Raw genomic sequence first — 15156 nt, 5'->3', positions numbered from 1 at the left:
GATGAGGGAGGGAGGGGGGGGGGGGGATGTAGCTGCTGTAGCCAAGATCACAAAGCCTGAGTGAGTAGTCATTATATAACTGCTGCATATAGCTTACGTGGAAAGCAGGATTTACCGTGTTTAAACAGCACACAAATCTCTTGGATAATTATTCGCGATATACGCGCGACTACTTATTACAGCAACAGTTGTTGAAGCATGCCAAAGAAACTGGCCTATCGTAAAATATCTCTCTTAACACTCGAGCGGATCTTTATAAAGAGATCCTATTCTCTCACGCGCATTATAGCTTCTGTTTTGATATACCCACATACGTATACAGTAATCGCGAATGCGCGAACCTATCACCTTACCACTTTAACTGTCGATAAATCATCAATTTCTCTGCAGGAAGTATCATAAACAAATCGTTAAATCGATTAAAAATTGACATTCCATATACGTATATATAAATTTATCGTTTAGCAGTACGTAAAGTGAAGCAGCAGCTAAAATTATGGGCATGCGTGAGGAGGAATGAGAGGCTAAGGTGGGGGGTGGGAGTCTTGTGGTAATTTCCTGAATTGTACAAATGGATGAAGCATCAATTACGCTTCCGATTAAATAATGCCGTCTGTTTTTCTCGATGATACTATAAAACTCATAAATTTCAACGATAATATTATCAAATATGAGAGTAATTTGAAAAGTAATGACAAATTATTTAATTATTCAATTTGTGTCATCGACTCCTTATATAGCGATATAGTATACTATGCTAAAGAATGAAACGTACACCACGCACAAAGAATATATATAACATTATTTAATTCTAATATTGCAAAAATATATATTAGAATGAAATATTAAGAGAGAAGAATCTTCTCTTTCTTTTCATATACCTATAATGTTCGCGCGTCTATATATGTCATTATTTTACATCAAGCGGAAATTTTGTAGCAGAGGCTTTCAATGGGAAAGAGGTAAACGAAACAATTATTATGAAGAACAAAAGGCTATAATAATGGCTTATATACAGCGTTGATTTAAAATGATTTCTATGCAAATGAATTAGAGCAATTGTGTGTGTGTGTATTATATGTAGGATATAATGACACGCACAGGGGCGCGTACACTGCATAGCAACGCGAGAGAGACACAAAGTACGAACGATGCATCAATGTATTCCTTTTGAAGCGCGCAAGCCTTTTCAGTAATCGGATGCCTATTTTTTACTTTTAATACGAGTCTCGCGGCCGATTTAATATTTTTTCTATTCAACAACAATAAATTGCTATATACAATACAGTGAATGATAATACAAAAAGAAAGGACGTGTCAAAGTTATATTGTCTTGACATTGATAGGTCTTTTTCCTTTCTATAGCATTAATGATTGATCATTTTAGAATCGAAATTCAATAGGCTGATTGTGATTAGCAAAAACTATTCTCTTTCTTTGTACTTTTTAACCTTTTCGGTATAATCACTAATTAACTTGAAAGATGAAAACACACGAGCTTTGAAAATAGAATATACTCTGTGCAATAACTTTTTTTAAGATTTGACATTTTCTAATTTTACTGCAGTAAAACCTTAGCTACACACCAAGTAGAACATTTTTGTAATATAATTACAATAGTTGGATATAAAAAAATTATTAAGATGCTCTTTTGTGCTATCCGGTGTATATGCTACGAGACAGAAATTGTCGCGCGCGATTATAAATTGAACGATGACCCACGACTGTCGTCGTAATTTTACAAGCATTTTTATCGCGTAGCTTTTTCAATGACACGTCTATAGGTAAATAGCCAGATGAATATAGTAAAAAAGTGATCTGGTGTTGTAATTTGTTTCTTTAGTTCGATCATAGCTGTTTTTTTTTTTTTTTTTTTTTTTTTTTTTTTCAAATGGTCGTGCTGCAACTGAGATGCAGGGGAGCGATTGATTCGAGAAGAAAACTATAGTCTAGCATTTTTTTACCGCACCTATAATATCGCTTATATACTGCACTTTTGTCTATATACGTTTCAATATCTATACGGGACATTGAAAAATTGTAAAGTGTCTAATGTGAAATATAAATACACGCAGGCTGCATATATATTTTCCCTCTCCATAATATTGTTGTTAAAAAATGTGTAAATGGCAATTTCCAGTTTTTTAGTATATCGGGGATTGATCGAGATATAAGAAAAACCTCGCTTAGAAACGTGCAGTATATATTTTCGTAACCTAATGTGGGGTTCGTTTCTTAATTCTCTCGGTAGATGGGCGCAAAATATATATATATATACATTAGGGTGGTCGTTAAAAAAAATTTTTTTGACTGATCCCCAAAAACCAGTAATATTTGATGAGAAACTACAGTGGTTGAAACCTGTGGCCTGAGATAAAAAGATGGAAACACGTGGCTCAATGCGATCAAATATAATTTTCGAAGAGTTTTACAGTTTTTCGCAGATAACTCATTAAGTATTCGATTCCATGAAAAGATGCATATAACCTTTTCTCCGAAGAATTAAATTCTACATAAGAAAGGTTCTATACATTTTTCTTCTAGAATGCATACTAATGGAGATATTGCTGAAAAATCGAGATCCTCTTTTTCCTTTAATATTTACACATTATATTGACATATGCTCATATGAGTAGTTATTCTTATTTCGCTGTTTAGTTACACATTTTATTTCTCTTAATTTAATAAAATATGTTAATTGTACGGTAAACTAAAAATAATTATTCATATGAGCATATGTCAATATATAATGTGTACAAACGAAAAAGAGGATCTCGATTTTTCAGCAATATCTCCATTAGTATGCATTCTAGAAGAAAAATGTATAGAACCTTTATTATGTAGAATTTAATTCTTCGGAGAAAAGGTTATATGCATCTTTTCATAGAATCGAATATTTCATGAGTTATCAGCGAAAAACTGTAAAATTCTTCGAAAATTATATTTGATCGCATTGAGCCACGTGTTTCCATCATTTATCTCAGGCCGCAGGTTTCAACCACTGTAGTTTCTCATAAAAAATACTAGTGTTTTTTAAGGATCCGCCAAAAATTTTTTTTGTTTAATGACCACCCTAATATACATATGTACATATCTAGGCCGCTTGTTACATCGCCGAAGGTTCATTTTAAAGCTATAACCAATTGATATATAACTATACGTGAAACATACAACGTTGGTAAAACTGCAACTTTTATTATTCTCCCTTGGCCGTTTTTTACGTACGTCGAGCGCACGACATTACTCGCAATGCGCAACTGTGCGCGTTGCAGTTTGGATTCTACGCTTCGCTGTTGGCCGACCGGCCGGCATTTCCCCACTGAACTTTGACGTGATAAATTCAGATTTCCTCATCAAATGTTAATGGTCAACCGGCCGGCGCAACCATCCACGCTGTCGTCAACTGTGCGTCCATTGAAATTTCAAATTGCCTCGTCACCCAACTCGACTTATCCTTCAAAAAAGCGTCGTTTAAATTAATTTCAGAAAAATCGTACCATATATCTATATATACATGCATATTCTAATGTTGCATGAAAATATTGCATTTTTTATTCCTCTCTCTCTCTCTTACATGCACCAATCAACTTGAATCCGTGCATGCGCGCGCGTTTAAACAAAATATTTTCCTGCAATCCTTCCTCAACGATATACCGCGCAGTTTTTATATTATTCAATTATAGCGGCGTTCGAATGATATGGGACTCGACGACGACGACGTATCAAAAGACATTTATATTTTACCCCGCGCGCCGGGGCAAGCATTTCAAAGACTGCGCATCGATCCGAATGATGCAAAAACTTTGGGGACCTTTTTTTAACGCGCGTTTAAACTCTTAGGTATAGAAGAAACCATCTCGTTATTATACCGTAACGACAACTCGTGCATCATTTCCTTTCATCGCTGTCGTCCGAGAGAGCGCGCGCGCGCAGTACAATATGAATTATTCAAGTTTTTCTTTTCGAAATGCAATAATGTCGATTAAACAGGGAAAACTCACTTGGAGCTGCATAATGCTGATTACGCAGTTTATTATGCAACCGAAAATGTGATAAAAAAATAATGTCGCGCGCGACGACAAATAAACTGAGCTTTGATTATTTCTTAGCCGCTCTGCAGCTCATCTCCCCCCCCCCCCCCTCCCACTCTCCTCCCCTCACCTACCGCGACACAACTCAATAATATGGCATTTTCATAAAAAACAAAAATCAGATTCTAACGCATTGCTCTCTTTCAATCTGCCTTGGTGAATCTCTCTATAAATATACAAAGAAGGTGCTTACATCGGTGTGCCTCTTCTTCTCTCCATGCTTCCTTGATTTATTATAAAAATTAAAATTATTCAACTGTATATAATGTTACTCTGTTCGATCGCTTATAATTATTGATTGAAATTCATATTAATTATCCGAATGATTTATAGTTGAAAAAATCTTTATATCCGAAGAGGATTCGATTTTTAAATTGATGCTTGTGCCAATGATAAACTAGTTTCTGCTGCTACTGCATGGTTTTATATATCTGCGTGCTGCACCATCTCACACAATTTCTTCTTCGTTTTTTCACGCGCCAAAGCTTTTACTTATTCCACCTCGAGCTATTCTATTCATTTAAATTTCACGATTTCATTGATTGATTTTCCATCAAACGTCCTCTGCATCATGTGCTAAAATATCATTTATATAATAAGAATTTACGTAATGTACGCGCGCTCGTTAATGCCAGTCTATAAAAATTAGTTAAATATAATCTCTCAAGTCCGCGCGATTGACAATTAAGTACTTGTGAAAAGTACGGGCGGGACACGTCAAAGATATATGTATGTCAACATATTCAATAATGTTTGCAATGTGACTTTTCTGGATAACACTATAATCAACGCTTCACACTGGACAATATTTTTATATACGATATTGATTTTGTCAATAACTATATCGTATATAAAAGCTCGGATTGAGATACAACCAAATTTGTATAATGATAGAAGAAACGTGTACTCTTATGGGAGAAACCTCGTCCATACGATAACAATTCGCACAGCGATTATAAAAAGAAAAAGAGCCTATTAAATTATTATTTAGGTGATGATCGAGAGAGCAATAAGAGATGTAACAAGCTTATATAGCAATCGCACACTTTAATCAATATTCAGAGCTGATTATTATTATTTTAAAGTGAGATACGCGCGATTATGAAGGTTGCGGGTTTAAAGGGAATGGAAAGAATGGACGTGTCGGATAGGTATATGGGTAGTATGGTATAGCAGAGAGAGATGCGTGTCGAGTTTGAGAGAGGCATGTGTGCAGAGGGTAGCAATAAATGTGTTTTTTTTTTTCCCCCTGGAATCTCTTTGATCGCCGTTATAGCTGGTGCATGCCTCAAAGTGGAATTAAGCTGCTGCAGGTATGGAGAGTATGAATTTTTTTACTCACAGGTGCTAAAGTTGCGTAAATTCCATTCCCTGACACGATATCGGATATCACTGAAGGCCAGGTTGATTTCTGGTCTTCTGGGGAAAGAGTGCTGTTTCTCCTTGAGGAAATAATTGTTGTTTTTCGTCATGGTGGTGCAGTGTTCGCGCACGTCATCTTTACTGCTGCTGTCCGCCTGGCAGCAACCAAACGACGAACGGGACGGCGAGAATTGTTGCTGGGCCGGCGGAGCAGGACAACTCGTCATTTCGAACTTGTCGCTCTTCTTCGAACAAATCAGCAGCAGCGGCACCCCTCTCGACAGTCACCCCACCACCTCATGCACATATATTCTCTCTCCCACGGCCAACACTGCGGATCCACACTCGAGAATTTCTCAGCTTTTCTTCCTCGAGTCCCCTAATACACATTCAACCAAATCTCCTTTATTAATTACCCCCTCTCTCTCTCCCTGTAAGCAAATCAATACAAAAATGACGTAAAATTTATCATTAACTTATATACCTTTCTCACAAAATGTTACACTCGCATATATGTATACCCGTAAATCGAATGAGAAAAATCAAAGCAACGAAAAGAACAGCAGCGCATTTCTAATTTCAAAACAAAGTTTATACACTAGAAATCTGCAGGCAGAACATTGTTTTATATATACATATAAATAATATTCACCTTCGCTATATTCACACTGAACGTTTTTCGCAAAACTTTTCCCTCAGCGAAGTTTCCTTTGTCCCTGCGCGCGGCTCAACTGGAAGAAGGAAAAAGACAAAAATGAGAATGCATATATATATATATTATATGCAAAATTTTAATTTTGTACAACTCGAGAATGAGAGAGAGAGAGAGAGAGAAAGAAATAATTTATATACTATGTAGAGAGATTTCTGCTAATTTACCGTCAAACGCAAAGGGATGATAGGAAAGGAATAATTAGCGTGTTACGCGCGCGCGCGCGTGCGCGCTGGTGAGATTATATGTTTGGGCAGAAACAAAGGAAGCGCGTTAAGACGAGGGAGACGACACATCCATCACGAGAGAGAGCGAGCACGCGTGTTGCATTTGCGATGATCCATCGTAAACTAATGAAGAGTATACACCCGGCTGGGGCCCAACGTGCTGCCTGCGTCTGTATCTACTCTCTCTCTCTCTCTCTCTGTGTGTGCTGCAGTGATTCATTTATTCACGTGAGCAAGAGATTTCATGCGTTATCTTTCAACACACAGCCAAGGTCAATGCTGGATTGACGTAACTGTCATGGTGGGGGAAAATAACGGAAGGGAAGCATCAAGAAAATGTGGCAAAAATTTTCTTCAGAATAGGTCTGCACGTAAAGTTTCGCGCTTCTGTGTCCGTCTCTGTGTGCAAGCATCATCGCGGATCATAACGCTTGAAACAGTCAATATTAATTTTGCATAAGCTCACCGACAGCTGAGTTTTAACAGAGCAAATTACGAAGCAAAAGTACAAGTCGATCGACGTTTCCCCTCTATGCATCGCGCGCGATTATTATTTTTCGTCTCTCTTTCAAAAGTATTCTATATATGTATATTCTCTTCGCAAATTCAAATATAATCCTATTTCATTGTGTTACACATAATGACGCTTCGCTCCAGTATGGAAAAGTTTGTCCAACGTGCATAGTAGTATAGATATTTCTCGCCAACTTCACTTTTCTCCTCGAAACATAAAAATTACCAGTGTGATTTCGTTACTCGCGTATGAGAATCTATAAAGTTGCATGAAAAGAGCCAGACTATCGAACCCCAATGCTTCTACTGAAAACACGCGTCAGTATATTTTTGATAAATCAATGTTAATAACTGTAATTGTTCATTTCTTATATTGTATCGATGAAAAGGACTCGCTGCGTTATAGATGAGCGATATTTCCAACACATTTCATACTTTTAATGTTTGTGTCAATAAGAACCCCTTTCCCCCGCCCCCGGTCCCCCCCCCCCCCTTCTTTTCCCATACTTATTGCTTTAATCTTAGTTTTATAAAATGACCGAGAGATAAGGACAATTTTCCAGAATATAAACATAATTTTTTATCAAACAATCGGCACTTTTGAAAGGCGGAAAGCAAATAAATAAATATTACGTCTTATTTACATTTGACTTGTTTAGATAATTCTCAAGTTCTTTGTTATATTCCTTTTGATATAATATAAGCCGATGAAAATACCTTGGAATAGTTGTTAGGTAAATTTTACCAATACACTTACATTTTTATACCATAAATTACCGCGAAAGTCTGCAGTCAATTGATCGAGCGATATATTTCGAGGGGACCAACATGCATGCTTATCTTGGATAGTGTTCGAGTCAACTGGGGCTCGATGGAAAAAAATGTCGGATAAGAGATGGTACTATGATTAAATATGGTTGACGGTACATAGCATTTCATGTATAGATGCACCGTACGTAAAGGACCGCTACTAATGATACAGTTGCATTTTATCAGAGACACAAAAAAAGAAAAAAAGATTGCAATATGCTCGTTGGCTTAATTCGAGAGAGAGAGAGAGAGAGAGAGAAAGGAGCATCGTAATGTAAGCCTGTGTCACTCGTAGATTCTTCTCCTATATACTACCGCTTTCTGTATACCGAATCTTTGAGAAAACAGATGAAATTTCAATAAACCATATAGGTATAAAGAATAACACCTATATATAGGAAATAAATATTGTATTACCAAACGAAACGCAGTTGCAGGCTGGACTACAATGACACGCGAGGTTAAATAAAGCGCGAAATAACTGTGCAGCTATAATTTACCTTACCGCATGGCAAATATAGTTCCAACATTCGGTTGACTCAACTATATATACGTGAATAAATTAGCACAAAAATTCATTACGAGTTAATAGATATGCTTTCAAATATTTGAGATAAAGTTAAATGAATTGATACTGCTTCGCGCGTAAACGGTTAAATTAAATACAGAGCTCGTTAACTTGGTGAAACGTAAAAAATAAGCGTCGTGTGTGCGTGTCGAGAAAGGACCACTGAAAAGTATCCTCTTCCACCCGAGAAAAAGTTAAATTTTACAAGAGAATGTTTAGAAAAGGGAGGCTGTGCTCTTTACGAGGCTTGAAAAAAGACTCGATATGGTGGTGGAAATATTGGTTTATTAACCTTGAAAGAGAGGTTATTCGAGGCGTTATTGTACCAAGGTGACTCTTTAAGGAGTATTTTACCTTTTTATCATTCGTATTCTTGTATAGCTTAATTTTTCCTCGAGAGCTTCAAAAACTCTCCTCTCATCATTCTTTCATTTCATCCTGTCCTTTCTCACAGATACTGCAGCACGTTTCAGTTTAAGTGTGTGTGTATATATATACATATACGTATATGAGTGAACGATTATGCGTCGTGTGTGTGTGGCCATGCATGTACAAAGATAGTAGTGGGAGGTGAGGGGGGCACGAGGCATCGCAAGTAGATGCAGACGCACGGTAGTATCGACGAAATTTCTCGCGAAAGACTGGATGAAAGGAGGAAAAAGATGAATTCTCCGAACATTTTTTAGAAATAAAGCAACCTGCGGATTGTGCAATGAAAAGAAGGGGTTCCCAACTGTCGCAGGCAGGGTAACCTGCCGCGTGTATAGCTTTCAAATGACCTTTCAAGCTCTAGCCAAGGTCACCACCTCTACCTTATGCACTACCCGTCAAAGTCAAACAACTTTCATCCAAAGCATTTTTCAGCAAATACTTCGAGTCTTTGTTTTTAAAATGGAACACGCACACACCGCCTACATTAACTTGTAGAATACAATAAGAATTATTTTCAACATACATATACAGATACAGCTAGTAGACGCGTAGAGACTTTATTTATATTTTTATTATGTGCAGCCCCTTATTTGGGATTGATCGAACGCCCTACGCACTCTGTTGATTTAACCTCGTGTGTGTATAACTTTACTTTATATAAATATCTTTTGTTTCACACATACCATGAAATATTTACTTTATGCTACTACATCTCACACATACTTGACACAATTTAACACTAAAGCTACCATTTGACGGTCAAATGACCCTTTTTAAATGTAAACACGAGTCTATAAAAAATCCTCGGTATACATTCACGTTTGCTGCGTGTACGCAGTCGGTTTCGATCTATGGTGACATAATTAACCATAAAATAAGTATAAATTAGTACTTTTTGTTATTTCACATACTGTTACATATATTCTTGTTAAAAAAGAAAAAAAGTTGACTCGTTTGATTTATTCTTTTATTATTTGTCAATAAATCTAATTCTATACTGATAAAATAATATTATTTAAATGAGAGCAAATATAGAGCATTGATCGTACAAGACGATATGCAAAAATGTCATTATCCTCCTCCTCCTCCTCCATACTAATCTCAGTAGAGTCAGCATATCATATAATTTGAAATTATAGAGATTAAACATGTTTTTGCAATCCCCCTTTTTACGCTAAATAGTCTCTTCCATAAGAAATAATTATTGCATTTGCCTGAGCTATACACTAAGGACATTTAATATCGAGTCATACACCACTAATTAATCAAAGTACGTTAATTCGTTTAAAGTTTTATTTCTTCAGTAATCCATGAAAAAAAGAAGCAATTAATAATTCAATGTTTTTCGATCGAAATGAGAATTTCAGTATCCTAAGAAAGGTCAAGAGCCATGAACGCGCAGATATCAATAACGGATAAGAAATTTTCCTCGTCTTATTTACGCGTGGTTTTAATTGAATTTACTAAATCCAATACCTTTTTAAATCTAGAATCAGCCACGCGATAAGTCCATTTCCTTCATTTGCTTGGTTTATCAAGAATAGATCTAATCTACAAAATCTAAATTACACTTGTTGACAAATGAACTTGTCAAATGAAATTCGTTAATAGATATATATATATATATATATATATATGAGAATAAAAAAGGAATTTTGGTCAATCTCCTATTGTTCAATTAACTTCCGTTTTCTAACCAAGATACAAACTAAAATACACAGTCCGTGAAATCCATTGAACATATAAGAGAAACAATAAAATGATGAAACTTGAGTTGGATAACAAATAAAACAATACATGGTGTACTTGTAACGCATGACTGACTCCTCTATCATAGCTTTGCCAAATTTAAAATTCGCCTACACACACACACACAAATCAATAGTACGATATATTTGTAATAAAGGAAACACGCATACTTTATGCGTAATGTACAAAACACTGCACATATGCACACACAATTAGGTTATATCATTAGATAAATTTTTCTATATTTAGTGCTGCAAGACCAGTTAACTGTGATCACAACCTTACGCACATATTTTCATCAAGATTTTTATTAAACATAGGACTCGTCGGTTAACTCACTCCGCAAGTACTATAGCGCGTAGCCGCAAGAAAAAAATTGTCTATACCTCCATAGCTATGAGATATTTTCAAACAGACCCTCTATATAAGCCAAGGTCACCTAAATTTCTAGCCATTTATCCCGAGTTAGGAAATGTAAGAAAAATCTTGTCATTTGATCAAACTCTCTTTCTACCAGATAGAGATAGAAGAGCGCGCGCGTTTGTGTGTGTGTGTGTAGGCCTAGTGTAAATACTTGATGCAATAAAGGAGAATTTTTAATTCGAGTTATTTCAACCGAAGAGGACACTTGCTGAATTTAACGATCGTCTTTCAAATGGAAATCAAGTGAAAATCATATATGGTTGTTAAAATACACGTATTATATATACACGCACGGCGTGTGTACTCTATACGTGTAAGTACACACTACTTGCATGGCTATATCTATATCCGTGTGTAGCTCGGCCCTCGGCTAGGGAAGGGAACACTATACCTACACTGCCAATTGTCATCGTCACGGCATTCATTTTTATCAACAATTTCATACTTATTAATTATACCTAATCGCGCTGGGATTTGGAACAACTATATACATAGTTCTTGTGGGCGTATACAGAGAGATATCAAGCTGTCGCAAAAATGTAGCAAGATGCTGTACAACGTGTTCGAAAGCAACAACAACTGCTGCATGCAGTTTATTCAATTTGGTAATTGCTATATATATAAAACTCACGGAAAAAATTCTAAACAATGTATGATTCATCGTGTAATTTTTCAATCATTACAGCTAGTAACTAAAAAATGAAATTGATTTTATTTGTACATTTTTAAATAATTCAACTTAAAATGATATAAGACTTGGTTGAATATATGAGTATATAGATCCCGCTCTCTGTGTGTATCAAAGTGTTTCTTCTTCTTTTTTTCTTCTCTTTTTTTATATATAGTTTCCTCGTGGAGAAACGTCGACGATGATGGCGCTTTTACGACTAGCCCATGATGGCCATCATCATGCATGATTACCAATTCTTGCTGCAAATGCTTTTCTATACATTATTTCGCGAAACGCTATCTCGCACTCATCTCCAAATGCTTTACATATTCCGACGCGCGCTCATGCAGATATAACATTACTCTCCTACCTCTTTTCATATAAAATATCAATCTTAACTGCTAAAGAAAGAAGCTAATTTATCGACGACGACGACGACGACGACGAATCACCGCACCACGCAGTCGCTCTTTCAACTGTATCGAATATATATTCATCTTTTTCTATATACATTTTTTCCGTCTCTTATTTACGAGCCCACTTTTTTTCTGCCTTGTAATTCAAATTCCTAGTAAAACAGCAGAATTGATTATTCAGTTGAATTTCATTGAATTGATTTACTCGTCAGTGGTAAACGTTTGTTCTATACTATTGGGAATTCATGATCCATACGAATAAGCTTACTGCGACAACACTACTCTGATTGTTTCCATCGATAGAAAACTAGGTGGTAGTAGAGGATGCTAATAGAGCTGAGAGGGAGAGGGAGAGAGAGAGAGAGAGAGAGAGAGAGAGAGAGAGAGAGAGAGAGAGAGCGTTATACTTTTCAACTGAATAGTAAGAACCATGTCAATATACGCAGGTGATTGCACTCGAGTACAAGAAACATTGAAAGCTTTTCAATTGCATTTGACATGCAGAAATAATATCATTCGTGTCGTATTTATTGCATTAATGACTGTGTAATGAGAAATATCGTATCACTTTTTTTCAGACAAATCGACACAGGTGAAAGGCAGAGTCTATATATCTAATATGTTAAGAAATGTGAGAACGTGTGTGTGTGTGTGTTACACACAGTTACTGTAATGCATGAACACGTACTATTGTGTTCGTGTCAATGACGAAGCTTGTCATTAGAAAACTGTCTGTGAACGTATTGCACAGTTTTTTCATTTATTTAACTAAAACCACGATTTCTTACACATAGCCAAAGTCTGCAATACTTGGCAATTTATTGCTAAATATCAGATTGAAATAAGTTGTGAAAAAAAGGAGAGAGAAGAAAGAAAATATAATCGTCAACATATTTATATGCAATTGTACTATATTTTTGTACTTTCCATTATATTCATAGTTTCATGTGTTGGTTTATTGATTCCTTGATGCGATTTTTATATTTTATCTAATGACAAATATATCAAGAACTCTCTGTTTATATTTACATTTATGATAAAAACAAGAATAGAGAATTAATTATTCATTATATATAGTCACGCGTTGAACATTATTTTATAAATTTTCCTTTTCTTCTATTCCAACTTGATAATGTCAAAAATTATTCAAGTATGTACTTATATATGTATATATAACTGTAGGCTTTTGGCCAACAAAAACAAATTATTAAATAATATAATATAATTTAATTTTGGTTTTGTCTTTGTCCCTTTGTTTTTGTAATTAAAATAGAAAAGTAAATTCAGCGAATCTTTAAATTACAGCTACTGCGGGATATGAGAAATGAATGACTGGTTAAACTGACGAAACACGTTGTGATTTCTACAATCGTAGCTTATACTTGGTACTATTTTGGTAGAATTGTGAAAACACTTGCAATAAAGAAAAGCATACATGAAACGCTCTTTCGTATTATGGATCCTAACAAGTATATATGGGTTTACGAAACATTTTTTATGCAATATATAGAGCTGAGGGAAAATGAAAATTTGAGCAATAATCACACATTCGCGCGTGTCCAATTATTTTTCCTCTATAGGGAAGGTAAAGAAAAAGTTGTGCCATATCCCACAGCTATAATAATTCGAAATATTTGCACATGAACAGCTTCGGTAATCTGCAAAATAAAGAGAAATATATACTGTTAGGAAAATTTTTCTATTGGATCGTGAAAGACTGCGAATGAAAGGCTTTTCGGTGAAATACTGTTTAATAAAATTTTACTTCTTCTCGTAGTATTTTTTCACAGTCGTTCGGCGTAAAGTCATTAGGTTCACAATCAGCAATATTTGGACAAAGTCGAGGTAAATGGAAATTTATCAAATATATAGTATATGTATTAAAGTGATTCTAAAAACCACTCGACATGTATATTTTTCATATTTTTAATAAGCTATAGTGATGGGCTGGGAAGACTTGGCAATCAAGCCCACAACTCTGGCATCTTAAAGAAACAAAAAGCTTAAAACGTTTAACTTTAAGCAGCAAAGTTTTATATCTTTATTTTTGTACTTTTGTAGCGTTTCGATCAATTCCCATTGGACAGGCATACATGTAAAGAAAGAATAATCAGTGCATGCTTTTTATTAGAAAAGAATTATTCTTTATAACACTCGACAGCGTAACGATGATTTCTTCTGTGTCTTGTAACGTTTCAAAAGGATCATTCGCGAGACCGCTAGATGATATCTGTAGTGTGCAGTTGTTGATATACAAATATGGAATTTATTTATTATTTTTTTCGATAATGCCGCATCAGCTTTTTATTATAAACTTAAGTATTCTTAATTTGCGTCAATCATGATTGTTTTTTAATGCAATTTTATTATGCGCTATTGAATATTTACTGCAGTCGTGCGTTGCGAGATGATTTTCTTCATGATAAAATAGCTTACATTTTTCTCCTTCTCCCATCTAATAGCTATTCAAGTGGTCCACAATTTTTTTTAGAACATTCTTCCTTAAGAATGCAGAATGGAATTACGTATGCACTTTGGCATAAAATAATGATAGAGTCTATATGAGTTGAGAATTAATCATCGTGCATGCATGTATATATAGTAGAGGGGTTTTTACTGTAAGTGCATGAGCAGGCAGGCAGGCGCTAATTGACCGTGCAACGGAAGATCCTGCGCGGACGTGTAGCGCAAACGTTTATAAGAAGGACAATGGCGATTAACGATTATGAATCATCTTACAACTGTAGTGGAAGAAAAACTTGCAGGCAGAGTTGTATACGTACAAGGTGTACGAAAGTTGGGAAGAATTTCAGGATGAGCATCGGAGCGCCACCGGCGGAACACATGCACCTCCCCCCCCCTCCTACACTTTCTTCTCTATATCCATATATATATATATATATATACAAAAGTATAATTTCAAATCCAAATATCTTGCAAACACATGTATCATCTGTACCATTGGAAAAAATCCAAGTAACCTTGATATAGGTAATGCTGCCATGACTTTTCAAGATCATAAAACTAAATAGATTATTTAGAGCCACACTCTTAGAATAAAATCCATCTTCTGAGAAACAGTTTTCTCAGAAATGCCTTTTTATGTGTCTCAAGATATTTGGCAGCTTTAAGTTAACGGTCAAATGACCCTTTTTAAATGCCATGACATATGTATATAGAAAT

The 15156-nt window shown here is 35.4% G+C and overlaps 1 protein-coding gene across 4 annotated transcripts in view; it reads right to left on the bottom strand.

Moving 5' to 3' along the window:
* LOC136783369 (ATP-binding cassette sub-family G member 1) overlaps positions 1–15156 on the bottom strand; it is a 42176-nt gene that overhangs the window by 13854 nt on the left and 13166 nt on the right. Inside the window, exons 1-3 of one of the 4 annotated variants that reach the window (XM_066743472.1) lie at positions 6333–6522; positions 6106–6184; positions 5434–5884 (exon numbers count right to left, since the gene is read on the bottom strand). In XM_066743472.1, coding sequence (XP_066599569.1) covers positions 5434–5680 — 247 coding nt within the window. In that variant the 5' untranslated portion in view covers positions 5681–5884; positions 6106–6184; positions 6333–6522. Of the gene's footprint in view, positions 1–5433; positions 5885–6105; positions 6185–6332; positions 6523–15156 lie in introns of those variants that run through there. The other 3 variants (XM_066743474.1, XM_066743473.1, XM_066743475.1) reach the window with 3 other exon arrangements.

This window comes from Prorops nasuta, unplaced genomic scaffold, assembly GCF_024137725.1.
Source record: "Prorops nasuta isolate Cenicafe-Biocafe unplaced genomic scaffold, Cenicafe_Pnas_1.2 PNAS00033, whole genome shotgun sequence".
Lineage (NCBI taxonomy): Eukaryota > Metazoa > Arthropoda > Insecta > Hymenoptera > Bethylidae > Prorops > Prorops nasuta.
This window is presented reverse-complemented; position numbering and strand designations above follow the sequence as displayed.